The sequence below is a fragment of the Oncorhynchus tshawytscha genome, linkage group LG20 (genome assembly GCF_018296145.1).
Source record: "Oncorhynchus tshawytscha isolate Ot180627B linkage group LG20, Otsh_v2.0, whole genome shotgun sequence".
In the NCBI taxonomy this organism is placed as follows: domain Eukaryota; kingdom Metazoa; phylum Chordata; class Actinopteri; order Salmoniformes; family Salmonidae; genus Oncorhynchus; species Oncorhynchus tshawytscha.
The window spans coordinates 5,157,776-5,177,329 of record NC_056448.1 but is presented as its reverse complement, the minus strand read 5'-3'; the positions used below and the strand labels follow the sequence as shown (position 1 = coordinate 5,177,329).

Genomic DNA, 19,554 nt, shown 5'->3' with positions numbered 1-19,554 from the left:
TAGTACCAGCAATGAATTAGCCCACGTTTCCTAAATGAAAAACAAAACAAAAAAACGCTGAAATAATGAGCCGCATTTAATGAACGGAAAGGTTGTGGAATCCCACAGCCGGCGATTGACTCATTATCTACTGCCACTCAGGATCTCTCTGCTGAACTCATCGCTGCAGGTCAGCGTGTGTGTGTGCAAAACAAGCCGCTGTCGGTCTTTGTGATTGGTGTGTGTTTGGCAAGCGTTTCTCACGGATTGGGCAATCTGACAGCTTGTGTGTGTTCTCTCACACACACACACACACACCTCCTACTTAACTGACTTCACAGTGGGACCATGGATTCTCTTGATTGTGTCATTTGCATTCCAGTTAAACAGCAGACAGGAAGTGGCTACAGAGGCTTGTACTGATGTCAGCAGGACACACGTACCTGGCACAACCAAACGCCATCAGCCTGTACTTATTGTTGACCGCCACACATGTTCCGTCTGTTACGTCAGCTGCCCAGACGCCCTGCAGCTGCTGGGGAGACAAGAGACAGTCCGAATGATCACCGTACGTCACCTCCGACACACACACAGGCTGACACTCGCCTCCGCCTTTCCCTCCACCCCCATTTTTCATCGACCCTTGACAGTCACGCTTAACATGACTTCCAGAACATGCCTGCGTTGTGTGCGACACCGCAGCAAAAACACACACACCCCAACACAACACCTCTCCCACCGTTCTTATGAGTCCTAGCCTGTCAATCGTCAAGCGCCGCAGCAAAAACACACACACCCCAACACAACACCTCTCCCACCGTTCTTATGAGTCCTAGCCTGTCAATCGTCAAGCGCCACAGCAAAAACACACACACCCCAACACAACACCTCTCCCACAACACCTCTCCCACCGTTCTTATGAGTCCTAGCCTGTCAATCGTCAAGCGCCACAGCAAAAACACACACCCCCAACACAACACCTGCCACAGCAAAAGCAAAAACACACACACCCCAACACAACACCTCTCCCACCGTTCTTATGAGTCCTAGCCTGTCAATCGTCAAGCGCCACAGCAAAAACACACACACCCCAACACAACACCTCTCCCACCGTTCTTATGAGTCCTAGCCTGTCAATCGTCAAGCGCCACAGCAAAAACACACACACCCCAACACAACACCTCTCCCACCGTTCTTATGAGTCCTAGCCTGTCAATCGTCAAGCGCCACAGCGAATCACACACACACACACAGACTTCTATCTCTTACTTCCGCGGTAAACCTGCTGGCTACAGGACTGATGAATCCCAGCCTCCCGTCGTCAAGCACCACAGCAAAGCCATCCAGAGTCACGCAGTACTCCATGTCTCTGATGTACAGCCCCTCCAGATCCAGAGACGGACCACCTGCACGAGCAAATAAAACGCACAAAGAAACACATTGCACATACATGACTTCAGGCTTACGCAGGGACGACACTTAGGCTGCGTTTACACCGGCAGCCCAACTCATATTTCCACCCCCCACCAATTGGCTTTTTGACCAATCAAATCAGCTCTGGAATAGATCTGATGTGCAACGATTTTCATGGGATGGGTGAAAAGACCAATGAGTGGGAGAAAAAGAGTGAGAGTGTGACTGACCGCGTGCTGACTGAAGGTCCAGGGAGAAGGGGACGGTGCAGAGACTGATAGCCTTCCGGCCATTGCTGACTCCGTCCCAGTGGAGGATGTGGAGGTAGCCATCAGCTGTAGACACCAACAAGTCCTCCTGAAGAGACTTAATACTGGGGGGGGGAAGAGAGAGAGATAGGGTGCTTAGCTAGTGTTTACTGGATGCCCGGCTGTGCGCACATCTATTCCTAGTACCAGGCTTTAGGGTCTCCCACACAACAACAAGAGAGCGAGAGAGGATGCACTGGGGTATGTTCAAGCAGCCCACAGAGGATCTGAGAGGAAGGCCTCGAAACAATGATTTACGGCAGCAGATCAGAAGCACCCAGCACCTCTCCTGCAGTCACTCAAACCCCTTAACGCCGTCCTTCAGATAAACGCTCCTCCTCATTGTTATGCCTGAAGCGCAGCGAGAAAGACGTAGTGAGAGCGAGTGCGTAACAAATTCAGAGGGAGAGGGCGCGCGCAACAGAAATTAGTAGAAAATAGAGAGAGAGCATGCGACAGAAAATTGAAGTTGGATAAAAGGAAGAGTGACAGATAATAGAAGATAGACAGATGAAGAGAAAGAGAAGTGGGGAGATGCTGAGGGACCCGGCTGGAATGTGTGGTCTCAGATGGTCTGAGAGTACCGAGGACTACCCGGTAACTCAGTAATCTGACTGCGGTCTGGCTTCATCTCTCCAGAGCAGAATGGGGGCATTCTAGAGCCAACAGCCACCAGGACTCTCTGGAGAATGGGTCTTCAAGCAAAAACGACAATACTGGAGCTTAGCTGCTCTGCTCACCCCAGGCACGCAGAGACGCACGCAGAGACGCACGCAGAGACGCACAGACAGAGACGCACAGACAGAGACGCACAGACAGAGACGCACGCAGAGACGCACAGACAGAGACGCACAGACAGAGACACCCCCACGCACAGACAGAGACGCACAGCAGAGACGCCCACGCACAGACAGAGACGCCCACGCACAGACAGAGATGCACAGACAGAGACGCCCCCAGAGACGCACGCAGAGACGCACAGACAGAGACGCACAGACAGAGACACCCCCACGCAGAGACCCACGCACAGACAGACGCACAGACAGAGACACCCCCACGCACAGACAGAGACGCACAGACAGAGACACCCCCACGCACAGACAGAGACGCACAGACAGAGACACCCCCACGCACAGACAGAGACGCACAGACAGAGACGCACAGACAGAGACGCACAGACAGAGACGCACAGACAGAGACGCACAGACAGAGACACCCCCACGCACAGACAGAGACGCACAGACAGAGACGCACAGACAGAGACACCCCCACGCACAGACAGAGACAGCACAGAGAGAGACGCACAGACAGAGACGCACAGACAGAGACGCACCCAGACAGAGACACCCCCACGCACAGACAGAGACACCCCCACGCACAGACAGAGACACCCCCACGCACAGACAGAGACGCACAGACAGAGACGCACAGACAGAGACGCACAGACAGAGACACCCCCACGCACAGACAGAGACGCACAGACAGAGACGCACAGACAGAGACGCACAGACAGAGACACCCCCACGCACAGACAGAGACGCACAGACAGAGACACCCCCACGCACAGACAGAGACGCACAGACAGAGACACCCCCACGCACAGACAGAGACACCCCCACGCACAGACAGAGACACCCCCACGCACAGACAGAGACACCCCCACGCACAGACAGAGACACAGACAGAGACACCCCCACAGACACAGACAGAGACACCCCCACGCACAGACAGAGACACAGACAGAGACACCCCCACGCACAGACAGAGACACCCCCACGCACAGACAGAGACACCCCCACGCACAGACAGAGACGCACAGACAGAGACACCCCCACGCACAGACAGAGACACCCCCACGCACAGACAGAGACACCCCCACGCACAGACAGAGACACCCCCCACGCACAGACAGAGACACCCCCACGCACAGACAGAGACACCCCCACGCACAGACAGAGACACCCCCACGCACAGACAGAGACACCCCCACGCACAGACAGAGACACCCCCACGCACAGACAGAGACACCCCCGCACAGACAGAGACACCCCCACGCACAGACAGAGACACACCCCACGCACAGACAGAGACACCAGAGACGCACAGACAGAGACACACCAGAGACACAGACAGAGACGCACAGACAGAGACACCCCCACGCACAGACAGAGACACCCCCACGCACAGACAGAGACGCACAGACAGAGACACCCCCACGCACAGACAGAGACACCCCCACGCACAGACAGAGACACCCAGAGACACCCCCACGCACAGACAGAGACACCCCCACGCACAGACAGAGACACCCCCACGCACAGACAGAGACACCCCCACGCACAGACAGAGACACCCCCACGCACAGACAGACAGAGACACCCCCACGCACAGACAGAGACACCCCCACGCACAGACAGAGACACCCCCACGCACAGACAGAGACACCCCCACGCACAGACAGAGACACCCCCACGCACAGACAGAGACACCCCCACGCACAGACAGAGACACCCCACACAGACAGAGACACCCCCACGCACAGACAGAGACGCACAGACAGAGACACCCCCACGCACAGACAGAGACACCCCCACGCACAGACAGAGACACCCCCACGCACAGACAGAGACGCACAGACAGAGACACCCCCACGCACAGACAGAGACACCCCCGCACGCACAGACAGAGACACCCCCACGCACACCCCCACGACAGAGACACCCCCACGCACAGACAGAGACAGAGACACCCCCACGAGACAGAGACACCCCCACGCACAGACAGAGACGCACAGACAGAGACACCCCCACGCACAGACAGAGACGCACAGACAGAGACACCCCCACGCACAGACAGAGACACCCCCACGCACAGACAGAGACACCCCCACGCACAGACAGAGACACCCCCACGCACAGACAGAGACACCCCCACGCACAGACAGAGACACCCCCACGCACAGACAGAGATGCACAGACAGAGACACCCCCACGCACAGACAGAGACACCAGAGACACCCCCACGCACAGACAGAGATGCACAGACAGAGACACCCCCACGCAGACAGAGACACCCCCACGCAGACAGAGACACCCCCACGCACAGACAGACAAAGGAAACACAAGGATGATAGATCTTTAATGTCCTACTGAAGTCCACAGGGACTAGAGGAAGAATGTGCGACACCATACGCAGTTAAATCATTTGCCGCAGTCAAATTGACAAATTGGTTTGGGAGGAGGAGGAAATCTCTTCAGCACAAAATGTACACAGTGCCTGAAGTACATACCAGGCACCAGTCCAGAATGTAACACATTTTTGTTTACTTGCATACTAAAACACACTTCAGTGTCCAGTAGGAGTTCCAGCGTGCACCTATGAATGTATGTGCGTTTCCATATTTAGGTGTGTACACGTTGGGGTGTGTATACCGTGTGTGTGTGTGTGTGTGTATACCATGTGTGTGTGTGTGTAGACACAGTAGGAGTTCTAGCGTGCATATATGCATGAATGTATTTGCGTTTCCGTATTTAGGTGTGTATACCGTGTGTGTGTGTGTGTGTGTGTGTGTGTATACCGTGTGTGTGTGTGTGAGAGACACAATAGGAGTTCCAGCGTGCATATATGTATGAATGTATGTGCGTTTTTGTATTTAGGTGTGTACACGTTGGGGTGTGTATACCGTGTGTGTGTGTGTGTGTGTGTGTGTGTGTGTATACCTTGTGTGTGTGAGAGACAATAGGAGTTCCAGCGTGCATATATGTATGAATGTATGTGCGTTTTTGTATTTAGGTGTGTACACGTTTGTGTATACCGTGTGTGTATACGTGTGTGTGTGTGTGTGTATACCATGTGTGTGTGTGTGTGTGTGTGTGTGTGTGTGACACAATGTTCTAGTGTATATGTATGAATGTATGTGTTTTTGTATTTAGTGTGTACACGTTGGGGTGTGTATACCGTGTGTGTGTGTGTGTGTGTGTGTGTGACACAATAGGAGTTCCAGCGTGCATATATGTATGAATGTATGTGCGTTTCCGTATTTAGGTGTGTACACGTTGGGGTGTGTGTGTGTGTGTGTGTGTGACACACTGTAGTACCTGGTGATGGGAGCCTCCAGATCTATGGGTCTCTTCATCTCCAGGCTGAGAGCGGGGGCACACTGCTCTTCTTTATAACCTGGGGTGACCTTGACACGTGGACTCCCTCTAAAAACACACACACACACCAAAATATCAAATTCATAGTACCTTATCAAGTCTAAATCAAAAAAAGGCAAAAAAGCCTGGGTTAGTCAACAACGTCGTTCTAGGATCTAGGCAATAATGACGCCTAATAACAGCAGCAGTCAGAGAGCAGGTTGGGTCTAGTGCATCCTTCCTAACAGCAGCAGTCAGAGAGCAGGTTGGGTCTAGTGCATCCTTCCTAACAGCAGCAGTCAGAGAGCAGGTTGGGTCTAGTGCATCCTTCCTAACAGCAGCAGTCAGAGAGCAGGTTGGGTTTAGTGCATCCTTCCTAACAGCAGCAGTCAGAGAGCAGGTTGGGTCTAGTGCATCCTTCCTAACAGCAGCAGTCAGAGAGCAGGTTGGGTCTAGTGCATCCTTCCTAACAGCAGCAGTCAGAGAGCAGGTTGGGTCTAGTGCATCCTTCCTAACAGCAGCAGTGGGTCTAGTGCATCCTTCCTAACAGCAGCAGTCAGAGAGCAGGTTGGGTTTAGTGCATCCTTCCTAACAGCAGCAGTCAGAGAGCAGGTTGGGTTTAGTGCATCCTTCCTAACAGCAGCAGTCAGAGAGCAGGTTGGGTTTAGTGCATCCTTCCTAACAGCAGCAGTCAGAGAGCAGGTTGGGTCTAGTGCATCCTTCCTAACAGCAGCAGTCAGAGAGCAGGTTGGGTCTAGTGCATCCTTCCTAACAGCAGCAGTCAGAGAGCAGGTTGGGTTTAGTGCATCCTTCCTAACAGCAGCAGTCAGAGAGCAGGTTGGGTCTAGTGCATCCTTCCAGACTGGAGTGATTCCATAAGACACCAGGACAACAACAAAAACAAGGAAATAACATGATTTCGGTGATTTTCACAAAATTGTATCTCTGTCGTTTGAACACTCCTGCTGTGTTCCGGTTGAATTGGACCTATTTACAAGTTCTCGCTCTGAAAAATGTCGTTCATTTCATCTGATTGTCATAAGGTTCCATGACGTTGTCCACACAGGGCATCTGAACACACAGAATACATTTGGATGATTCTCATTACATTTTGGGTGTTTTATTTAACTTTTGTACACCTGTGGTGTTCCCAGTCAACAATGACTGGTCAATAGAAATGAATGGGTGAGACTACAATTAGTGTATAAAATTGAGTTCAGGCACATGCCCATTACTATGGATTTATAACTCAGCTATAATGGGGGCGGTCATTTTGGACCGGGAACACAGAATGAACATGAAACGAACACAGCAGGAGGGTGAAGACTCCATAATGTTTCATCTGCAGGCACTACAAAGCAACAATTGGTGTCATATGAAGCTTTACCATTTACACTAATAAGAGTAATGAAAAGATAAACCATGAATATTTAAACTACTTTTCATTGGGATAAGTGTTTATTTACAGAGCATTCGGGAAGTATTCAGACCCCTTGACATTTTCCACATTTTTTTATGTTACAGCCTTATTCCAAAATGGATTCATTTATTTCTCCCTCATCAATATACACATAATACCCCATAATGACGAAGCAATAACAGTTGACATTTTTCAAATAATTTTTGGGGGTGAAAATATCACATTTACGTAAGTATTCAGACCCTTTGCTCGGTACTTAGTTGACGCACCTTTGGCGGCGATCACAGCCGTCAGTCTGCTTGAGGTATGATGCTACAAGCTTGGCACACCAGTATTTCGGGAGCTTCTCCCATTCTTCTCGGCAGATCCTCTCAAGCTCTGTCAGGTTGGATGGGGAGCATCGCTGCACAGCTATTTTCAGGTCTTTCCAGAGATGTTCGATTGGGTTCAAGTCTGGGCTCTGGTTGGGCCACTAAGGGACATTGAGACTTGTCCCGAAACCACTCCTGACTTGTCTTGGCTGTGTGCTTAGGGTCTTTGTCCTGTTGGAAGGTGAACCGTCGCTCTGGAGCAGGTTTTCATCAAGGATCTCTCTGTACTTTGCTCCGTTCATCTTTTCCTCAATACTCTCCCAGTCCCTGCCGCTTAAAAAAATCTCCACAGCATGATGCTGCCACCACCATGCTTCATCACCATAGGGATGGTGCAAGGTTTCCTCCAGACATGATGCTTGGCATTCAGACTAAAGATTACAGTCTTGGTTTCATCAGACCAGAGAATTTTTGTTTAAATGGTCTGAGAGTCCTGAGAGTCCTTCAGCAAACTCCAAGCTGGCTGTCATGTGCCTTTTACTGAGGAGTGGCTTCTGTCTGGCCACTCTACCATAAAGGCCTGATTGGTTGAGTGCTGCAGAGATGGGAGAACCTTCCAGAAGAACAACCATCTCCACAGAGGAACTCTGGAGCTCTTTCAGTGACCATTGGGTTCTTTCTTGGTCACCTCCGAGACCAAGGACCTTCTCCCCAGATTGCTGTTTGTCCGGGCGGCAAGCTAGACAAAGAATATTGGTTGTTCCAAACTTGTTCCATTTAAGGCTCAAATCAAATCCAAATCAAATGTTATTGGTCACATACACATGGTTAGCAGATGGTAATGCGAGTGTAGCGAAATGCTTGTGCTTCTAGTTCCGACAGTGCAGCAGTATCTAACAATTCCCCAACAACTACCTGATGCACACAAATCTAAAGGGATGGAATGAGAATATGTACATATAAATATATGGATGAGCGATGGCCAGTATAAGGTACAGTATATATATATACACACACACACACACACACACACATATGAGATGAGTAATGTAAGATATGTTAACATTATTGGCATTGTTTAAAGTGACTAGTGATCCATGTATTAAAGTGGCCAGTAATGAGTTGCTGTAGGCAGCAGCCTCTCTGAGTTAATGGTGTCTGATGGCCTTGAGAAGCTGTTTTTCAGTCTCTCGGTCCCAGCTTTGATGCACCTGTACTGACCTCGCAATCTGAATGGGGTGAACAGGCAGTGACTCGGGTGGTTGTTGTCCTTGAAGATCTTTTTGGCCTTCCTGTGACATCAGGTGTAGGTGTTGTCACAACGCGCCCTTTTTGGGTGAGGATCATAGCACCCCCTGCCCTCTCTCCCTCCACAGTTTTATGACTTAACAACATGAAGTAAATTCTTGGAGAGACCCTCTCCTCCTTTGGACATACAGTAAGAGGAGAGAGGATTTCACAGTGGAACACAGAGTCTGATCCCACAAACTCCTACATTTCCCAAATCTGAGAATGAAACAATATTTATATTTTTGAGAATGTGGAACCGGTCGGTGGGAAATCAAGGAACAGTCATGTCGAGATTCCTTCATGAGGTCACCAAATGAAACACAGGAGACACACATTACTGTTTCTTTGTTTGTATACACTTCTCAATTACGGGAGGGTGAGTAAAATATATGATTGAATATATTAACTATTTGTGAGAAGAAGTGATGTTGGCCTTCTCAACAAGATACTTGTTTATATACAACATTTTAACAAGTCAGTGGCCACACCCCCATGAGCCCAGACATCACATTAGGCATCATAGAACCACCCCTTCTTCCACAGAGTACAAAACCACTTCCAACAAAATGTACATTAGATGAGAAAACATGGAGCTGAAGCTGTTGAAATGGTTAATAACTACATCTCTACCAGAGGACAAGCCCAGAGAACATGGAGAGCATTCCCATGTTGAAATGGCAAATAAATCAACAAACTAAAGAACCATTATTCAGACTGCAGCTGTTTAAATACTCTGAAGTAACCATTCTAACAACCTAAGACTGATCTCTGGTGGACAAACCAGAGGTTCTCTGTCGACTGACTATCCAGCAGAAGGACCGTCAATCGCAGAGGGACAACAAAAACGCAGACACTTGTAAATATGTCAATTGGAATATCTTTTCAAATGAGCGGATGTTCATGTTCAAAGTATTAGCAATGAGTGTAGTTATCCTCTATGAGTTAACTGCTCGAGTGGCCCCCACCCCATTTCCTATGTCTACCGAGCAGTCATTTCGGTTTCATCTGCTAGGAACTTTTGCTTTGTATCATGTAATAACCAATGTATGACCTATGTGTGTGTGTGTTTACGTAATTCTGTGATTGATTAAGTTTGTTAAATAATCAAGGCAATTTGTATATCGCTGATTCATGATTCTATGCTAGGGTTCGTGCAGATATCCAATGGTTCAGTAATGAGACTGATGAGGTAAAATTCATTAATACGCGACTGTTTTGATAAGATATGAGTTATATTCGGGAAATTGAAATATGTTCCCATGGTGCCCTGACTTCCTAGTTAAAGTTACAGGATTAGTTTGATCGTGCAATTAAAATTACACAGTGAATTGATTTGATAATATACAGTCTTCACATTTAATGATAGTCAATGACAACAGTGTCCTGGAGGGCAGGTAGTTTGCCCCCGGTGATGCGTTGTGCAGACCGCACCACCCTCTGGAGAGCCTTGCAGTTGAGGGCGGTGCCGTACCAGGCAGTGATACAGCCCGACAAGATACACTCAACTGTGCACCTGTAAATGTTTGTGAAGGTTTTAGGTGAGAAGACAAATTTCTTCGGACTCCACTGTCTGTGCGGGAGGACCATTTTAGTTTGTCTGATGTGTATGCCGAGGTACTTGAAACTTTCCACCTTCTTCACTACTGTCCCTTCGATGTAGATAGGGGGTGCTCCCTCTGCTGTTTCCTGAAGTCCACAATCATCTCCTTTGTTCTGTTGACGTTGAGTGAGAGGTTGTTTTCTTGACACTACACTCTCAGGGTCCTCACCTCCTCCATGTAGGCTGTCTCATTGTTGTTGGTAATGAAGCCCACTACTGTTGGATCATCTGCAAACTTGATGACAGTTGGAGATGTGCATGGCCACGCAGTCATGGGTGAACAGGGCGTACAGGAGGGGGCTGTGCACGCACCCTTGTGGTGACCCAGTGTTGAGGGAGATGTTTCCTACCTTCACCACCTGGGGGCGGCCCTCATAGTACAGGGCCCAAATCACACAGGGTGGGGTTGGGACCCAGGGCCTCCAGCTTAATGATGAGCTTGGATGGTACTATGGTGTTGAATGTTGAGCTGTAGTCAGCTCAGTCCTTGTTAGTGGGGATTCCGATTGGTCAGAACAGCGTTGAATATTCTAGTCACAGGTACATCCTGTTTGAGTTTCTGCCTATAAGATGGTAGGAGCAAGATGGCGTCGTGGTCGGATTTGCTTAAGGGAGGAAAAGGGAGGGCCTTGTATGGATTACTGAAGTTAGAGTAGCAGTGATCGTGTGTATTGCCCACGTGAGTGCTGCAATAAATACGCTAATAGAATTTAGGTAGCCTTATTCTCAAATTTGCTTTGTTAAAATCCCCAGCTACAATAAATGCAGCCTCAGGACATATGGTTTCCAGTGCAGTTCCATGAGGGCCGTCGTGATGTCTACTTGAGGGGGTATATACACAGCTGTGACGATAACTGACGAGAATTCACTTATAATATATGGCCGGCATTTGATTGTAAGGAATTCTAGGTCGGGTGAACAGAAGAACTTTGAGTTCCTGTATGTTATGATTACACCATGAGTCGTTAATCATGAAGCATATACCCCCGCCATTCTTCACAGAGGTGTTTATATCTTTGGCGCAACGCATGAAAAAGCCCGGTGGCTGGGCTGACTCCGACAACATATCAAATCAAATTTTATTTGTCACATACACATGGTTAGCAGATGTTAATGCGAGTGTAGCGAAATGCTTGTGCTTCTAGTTCCGACAATGCAGTAATAACCAACAAGTAATCTAGCTAACAATTCCAAAACTACTACCTTATAGACACAAGTGTAAGGGGATAAAGAATATGTACATAAGGATATATGAATGAGTGATGGTACAGAGCAGCATAGGCAAGATACAGTAGATGATATCGAGTACAGTATATACATATGAGATGAGTATGTAAACAAAGTGGCATAGTTAGTGGCTAGTGATACATGTATTACATAAAGATGCAGTAGATGATATAGAGTACAGTATATACGTATACATATGAGATGAATAATGTAGGGTATGTAAACATATTAGGTAGCATTGTTTAAAGTGGCTAGTGATATATTTTACATCATTTCCCATCAATTCCCATTAGTAAAGTGGAGAATGTTACAATCTCTGATGTCTCTCTGGAAGGCAACCCTTGCTCTAATTTTATCTACCTTGTTGTTAAGAGACTGGACATTGGCGAGTAGTATACTTGGAAGCGGTGGGCGGTGTGCACGCCTACGGAGCCTAACCAGGAGGCCGCTCAGTCTGCCTCTTCTGCGGCAACGTTGTTTTGGGTCGGCTTCTGGGATTAGATCCACTGTCCTGGGTGGTGTTCCGAACAAAATATCCGCTTCGGGAAAGTCATATTCCTGGCCGTAATGTTGGTAAGTTGACGTCGCTCTTATATCCAATACTTCTTCCCGGCTGTGTGTAATAACACTTAAGATTTTATGGGGTAACAATGTAAGAAATAATACAAATTAAAATAAAAAAATACTGCATAGTTTTCTAAGGACTCGAAGCAAGGCAACCATCGCCGTCGGCGCCATCTTGCTACCGGAAGCTAATGTTCTTGGGGACCATCAATGCTGCAGAAATGTTTTGGTACTCTTCCACAGATCTGTGCCTCGACACAATCCTGTCTCAGATTGTGTCGAGGCGGACAATTCCTTCGACCACATGGCTTGGCTTTTTCTCTGACATACACTATCAACTGTGGAACCTTATATAGACAGGTGTGTGCCTTTCCAAATCATGTCCAATCAATTTAATTTACCACAGGTGGACTCCAATCAAGTTGTAGGAACATCTAAAGGTTGATCAATGGAAACAGGATACACCTGAGCTCAATTTCGACTCTCATAGCAAAAGGGTCTGAATACTTATGTAAATAAGCCATTTCTGTTTTTAGTTTGTCTATTATGGGCTATTGTGTGTAGATTGATGAGGGGAAAAAATAACTTCATACATTTTAGAACAAGGCTGTAATGTAACAAAATGTGCAGGAAAAAACAAGCAGTGTGAATAATTTCTGAATGCACTGTATATACTGTGTGTGTGTACATGAACATTTTAGTCATTTAGCACACTCTTATCCAAAGCGACTTACAGGAGCAATTAGGGTTAAGTGCCTTGCTCAAGGGTACATCGACAGATGGCCCAACCACACACACACAGTTGAACATAATACACTATGGGCATATCAAAGTTCCAGAGTGGGACCTCTGCTACTTTTAGATTCATGATCAAATTTGTAAGAATTACCAACAGAGTGAATGTGAAAATGGATTCAAAATGGTCGACCTCTGCTGGTGATTTGCAGGATGTGCAATAATACAAGTAAAAGGAGGGCTATGATTGGTTACATTGCCAATATCTCTGTATAAAACAGGCCACTAATTTAAATGACTGGGCTCCCTGTGGAGCTCAGAGTGGTCCCTCACTGAGAGACCTGGCTGTGGTGATGACACACCCCTGTGCCCTGTGTTATAACAGTGGGAGCGTTCAGCATACGACTGGTGAAGAACACATTGTACAGTCATCCACAGCAATAATTGTCAATCTAATTAGTCCTGACATTTGCCAAGGCCTTCGACGTGCAATGATGCCCTGAACTACAGCCTTTTCCTCGGGCCCACTGACTGGTACACTCATTATTACATTGTGTAGACAGCACACACAGTTGGGTTTGTGTTAAACACTGAGTGACTGAGCATTGCCTGCTCAAGTACAACATTGACCTTTGTGGCTAAACTTTGAACTCTAGTCCAGTCCTAAACTACAGCCTATTGCTCAGACCTACTGGTAAATGAATTGTGATAACATGCCATGTGTCGACACGCAGTGGGGTTTGTCCTAAGCTATGAGCGATTGAGCATTGTTGGTCTTTGCAGCTAGCTTCGAAATTCCACATTTAACCCCTTCCTTCCCCAGCTGGTCCTTGCCCTGTTGCAGTTGACCTTTGTTGTTGTACTTTGAACATCAACATTTGACTCTTGGGGGGTGGGGGGGAAAGAACAGGAAGGAAAGAGTTGAGTACTCACTTGGGATAGACTGGCTCATAAAGATACTTGTCCTCTCCTCCTCCCACCACGTCAAACATGAGGATGTAGCCATTAGCAGCCTGCAGAGCGAGGGAGAGAGGGGGAGAGGGAGAGAGAGAGGGAGAGAGAGGGAGAGAGCAGAAAAGAGACACATTATTCATGAGTAAGGTGTGGCCTTGGTCATGCTTGAGATCCACCCTGATCCATCAGAGAGGGACTGTGGTTTGGTGTGTTATTACATCCAGCCTGCTGTATTCAGAAAACATCTCGCTCCACCCCCAGCCACCACTGTTCAGACCTGTCATTATTATCAGATAGGCGAGGGAGCGCTCCTTTTCAGCGCCCCTGGCCTTGCTTGCCTGTCTTGCAAGGGCAGTCGAAACAGGAAAATACTTCAGACCAGAGAAAGTTTAACCTAGAATAAGGGGAGTTTTTTTTCCTAACAAGCTTCGGGGCATCAAGGGGCACAGTAAATAGAGATAGGCCTATACACGCCTAAATGCACACACTTTTAATTTCATGTTTAACAGTTGTCCAGTTCCTGACTTGCCTGTTCATTTGCACACCACAAGTTCACAAAAAGACGCTCGCAGTAAACTTGAGCCTGAAGTCCGAGGCATCAGCGACACGTGATACCGTCAGTCAGTCAGTGAATGGCATTCGCAGTGCACGGCACTTACTGAACTAACGTTGTAGCCTAACCTCAAGGAACCCCAAACAGTCAAAGGGTACTTGGAGTACCCCGACATTTCCACACAGTGTGGCAACCAAAATGGCGTGCCACGTACTAACGAAATATAATGAGGTGAGAAATTTGACTCATTCCCCACAGGCAACACCAGCTGGAGCAATAAGTAGGCTAGAGTACTATAAAACCAGAGACAGAGACCGAGAGAGAAAGAAAGAGATCTGTAGCCAAACTGGGCTCTGGTATAGTCATTAAGGCTGGATTAGCATACACATGGTTCTTGGCCTACTCTTAAAAACAAACAACGCTTCAATCTGACACTCATTTCACAGACTGTTGGTCATTCAATGTGTCAACCTCTAGAACTGAAAAAGGAACAGCTGTTTATGACAGGGAAAAAGGAAAAAAAAAAGGGTCAAATTTCGAAATGAAGGACCATATTTCATGTACAGCTTACCACAGAAGCATACAGATACCTAAATCGTCTAATGTTAGTCTTGCTAAAGCTTTTCCGTGTATACATTTGACAAAAACAACTCTTAGATGAGTTCTGTATTTCTTTCCACGGCCAAAAACAGCTAAACTTAGACTGGGGTGTATCTAGCTTGGTATCAGATCTGTCCGTGCCATTTTGCCAACTCCTACAGTCATTGTTACGACTGTTGGCAGGACAACATCGATCTGGGACCAGACTAAGGAGCATCCAATAAAGAATAACCAAAACAACAACAGAGCCATACAATTACACAGCTGTCTCCATGGAGATGTGGGGGAGGAAGTAAAACTAGTTCCATAATTAAATATGACATTTCAGTAAAAGCCTGGTTGGAGTAAGTGATTTAGTGACACTAGCAATGCTAGAGGCAAAGCTGTTATGAAAGAAAAGCTAGAGAAATTCTTTGGAAAAATAAGTATTGAAAAGGAAAGAACTGTCCATGACAACAAACAGAGCAGCCAGAGTCCATGTAGCTTTGATCTGGTGTTTGGCAGAAACAAAGCCAAGCATTACTCAGAGAGCAGAGCAATAAGAGACAAAAAAAATAGAGTCTGAAAATAGAGTCTGGGCTGGAAAAAGGAGAGAGCGAGAGAGTATAGAAGAGGAGAGAGAAAGAGATAGCTACACACTACATGGCCAAAAGTATGTGGACATCCCTTCAAATTAGTGGAATTGGCTATTTCAGCCACACCGGTTGCTGACAGGTGTATATAAATCGAGCACACAGCCATGCAACCTCCATAGACAAACATTGTCAGTAGAATAGCCATACTGGAGAACTCAGTGATTTCAACATGGCACCGTCATATAAAGCCACCTTTCCAACAAGTTAGTTTGTCAAATTTCTGCCCTGCTAGAGCGGCCCCGGTCAACTGTAAATGCTGTTATTATGAAGTGGAAAAGTATAGGAGCAACAAAGGCTCAGCTGCGAAGTGGTAGGCCACACAAGCTCACAGAACAGGACCGCCAAGTGATGAAGAACGTAAAAATTGCTGTAACACTTACTACCGAGTTATGTTGCTTCCTCGTGAAATGGGTTTCCATGTCCGAGCAGCCGCACACAGGCCTAAGATCACCATGTGCAATGCTAAGCGTTGGCCGGTGTGCTTTATAGCTCGCCGCCATTGAACTCCGGAGCAGTGGAAACGCATTCTCTGGAGTGCTGAATCAAGCTTCATCTGGCAGTCCGACGGACAAATCTGGGTTTGACAGGATGCTACCTGCCCAAACGCATAATGCCAACTGTCAAGTTTGGTGGAAGAGGAATAATGCTCTGGGGATTTTTTGTGGTTCAGGCCCTTTAGTTCTAGTGAAGGGAAATCTTAACGCTACATCATACAATGACAGTCTCGACGACTCTGCGCTCCCAACTTTGTGGCAACAGTTTGGGGATGGCCCTTTCCTGTATGACAATGCCCCCGTGCACAAAGAGAAGACCATACAGAAATGGTTTGTCGAGATCGGTGTGGAAGAACTTGACTGGCCTTCACAGTGCCCCAACCTCAACCCCATCGAACACCCTTGAGATTAATTGTAACCCCGACTGCGAGCCTGGCCTAATCGCACATCAGTGCCCGACCTCACTAATGCTCGTGGCTGAATGGAAGCAAGTTCCCGCAGCAATGTTCCAACATCTAGCAGAAAGCCTTCCCAGAAGAGTAGAGGCTGTTATAGCAGCAAAGGGGGGACCAACTACATATGAATGATATGTTCGACGAGCAGGTGTCCACATATTTTTGGACATGCAAAGTAAGACGGGACATATTTTTGGAAGAGCAGTCAGTGTCTGAACTTTGAGAGTTCACCCTGTGACTCTGTGCGGATGAGGGAAGAACGCATGCTGCCTTAGTGAGTGACAGCTGGCTGAGTGACAGCTGAGTGACAGCGAGGCCTGGATGAGAGCAGAATCAAGCCTGCTAGTGACAGACTCACGCTTAACACTATTGCGCCAACTTGCTGGCACTAATATTATTTTTGAACATTCCAACAACTTTGGCGGACGCGTAACCAGCCCAGTACAGTGCCTCGGCTTGGTTTGGCTCTGCTCTGTAGTGTTAAAATGGTATTATGTTAGTGGCAGTCGCTTCTACTCTGTCACTCTATAGCAGGGTTGGGGTCAATTCCATACACTGAAATTCCATGCTTTTCAATTAGGAACATGTGGAATTGGGTTTGCTTTCTGAATTGACTGGAATTTAAATTGGAATTGACCCCAACCCTACAGAGCCTGTAGGCTCCTGCTGCATGATGACAGTGGAAATACAGATGGTAAAAACATGGCTGGGACATGACTTCATGGACATTACGTAGGAATGATTTTGCATATGAAAACGATGAGAGCGAATGTGTGAATCGCCAAACATCTCCACATGACGGTCAAAGAGGACCATTTTTTGATGAGAACATAGCAGGGCTGTGTTGAAAATATAGAGCGGTGGTTAAATTAAATCTATACAGTTACTGGACCAGCTACAAGAAATGTTCAGGATGAGCTGGACCGCAGGGATGGATGTGGTTGCCTGGGTGACAGGACAGCAGAAACAAAAGGGCCCGACAGTCAGACTTACTCCAGCTACATGTAGGCTATCCTATCAGACTTTTTCCCTGTTGAATATGTTGACACTTGTAGAACATGGAGTTCTGAATGGTTCATTTTTATATCTCGGGTTGAATATGTAAACTCTGAAACAAAAAAAAAGGGGGGGGGGACGGGGACATCCCTTTTTCAGGACCCTGTCGTTCAAAGATAATTAGTAAAAAATCCAAATAACTTCACAGATCTTCATTCTAAAGGGTTTAAACACTGTTTCCCATGCTTGTTCAATGAACCATGAACAATTAATGAACATGCACCTGTGGAACGGTCGTTAAGACACTAACAGTTTACAGACGGGTGGCAATTAAGGTCACAGTTATGAAAACTTAGGACACTATAGAGGCCTTTCTACTGACTCTGAAAAACACCAAAAGAACGATGCCCAGGGTCCCTGCTCATCTGCGTGAACGTGCCTTAGGCATGCTGCAAGGAGGCATGAGGACTGCAGATGTGGCCAGGGCAACAAATTGCAATGTCCATACTGTGAGACGCCTAAGACAGCCCTACAGAGAGACAGGACGGACAGCTGATAGTCTTCGCAGTGGCAGACCTCGTGTAACAACACTTGCACAGGATCGGCACATCCGAAGATCACACCTGCGGGACAGGTGGCAACAACAACTGCCCGAGTTATACCAGGAACGCACAATCCCTCCATCAGTGCTCAGGCTGAGAGAGGCTGGACTGAGGGCTCGTAGGCCTGTTGTAAGGCAGGTCCTCTTCACTGACGAGTCGCGGTTGTGTCTCACCAGGGGTGATGGTCGGAATCGCGTTTATCGTCGAAGGAATGATTGTTACACCGAGGCCTGTACTCTGGAGCGGGATCGATTTGGAGGTGGAGGGTCCGTCATGGTCTGGGGCGGTGTGTCACAGCATCATCGGACTGAGCTTGTTGTCATTGCAAAAAATCTCAACGCTGTGCATTACAGGGAAGACATCCTCCTCCCTCATCTGGTACCCTTCCTGCAGGCTCCTCCTGAAATGACCCTCCAGCACGACAATGCCACCAGCCATACTGCTTGTTCTGTGCGTGATTTCCTGCAAGACAGGAATGTCAGTGTTCTGCCATGGCCAGCGAAGAACCCGGATCTCAATCCCATTGAGCAGGTCTGGGACCTGTTGGATCGGAGGGTGAGGGTCGTTCCCCCCAGAAATGTCCAGGAACTTGCAGGTGCCTTGGTGGAAGAGTGGGGTAACATCTCACAGTAAGAACTGGCAAATATGGTGCAGTCTATGAGGAGGAGATGCACTGCAGTACTTAATGCAGCTGGTGGCCACACCAGATACTGACTGTTACTTTTGATTTTGACCCCCCTTTGTTCAGGGACACATTATTACATTTCTGTTAGTCACATGTCCGTGGAACTTGTTCAGCTGGTTTCAGTTGTTGAATCGTGTTATGTGCATAAAAATATTTACACGTTAAGTTTGGTGAAAATAAATGCAGTTGACAATGAGAGGACGTTTCTTTTTTTGCTGAGTTTATTAGTCCTACAGGAGAGGAGATGGAAGAGAAAACATCTATTAAAAACTCGGTTGAAGAGAGAGTAGTTGCCATAGAAAACTATTTACATTTCATTACCTACATTTAAGTAAGTCACAATACACTTGCACATGCACACTCAAACCTTTAACTGTGACTCCTCGTCAGACAAATATTCTGCACACTGAAAAGCAGGCCCAACACTTCCAGTTAGTTATTACTTAAGAAAAGCACTTCATCACATTCAAAAGGGGGAGTATATAAATAGTGTGAATGCTCACAGCAGGCTCCTCAGTCTCATCAGATGGCCTAGTTATTATAATAACCATTTCCTCAAATTGAAAACGCAGTGCAGATATTTCAGGCCTATCTGAG

General features: G+C 47.4%; 1 protein-coding gene across 4 annotated transcripts in view; it reads right to left on the bottom strand.

The window, feature by feature from the left end:
* LOC112219672 (guanine nucleotide exchange factor subunit RIC1-like) overlaps positions 1-19,554 on the bottom strand; it is a 77,266-nt gene that overhangs the window by 26,814 nt on the left and 30,898 nt on the right. For 3 of the 4 annotated variants that reach the window (XM_042302094.1, XM_042302096.1, XM_042302097.1), the window contains 5 exons: positions 13,917-13,996; positions 5,798-5,905; positions 1,623-1,765; positions 1,249-1,385; positions 423-514 (listed from right to left, as the gene is read on the bottom strand). In XM_042302094.1, the coding sequence (XP_042158028.1) occupies positions 423-514; positions 1,249-1,385; positions 1,623-1,765; positions 5,798-5,905; positions 13,917-13,996 (560 nt within the window). The remainder of the gene's footprint in view (positions 1-422; positions 515-1,248; positions 1,386-1,622; positions 1,766-5,797; positions 5,906-13,916; positions 13,997-19,554) is intronic. The other variant, XM_042302095.1, reaches the window with a different exon arrangement.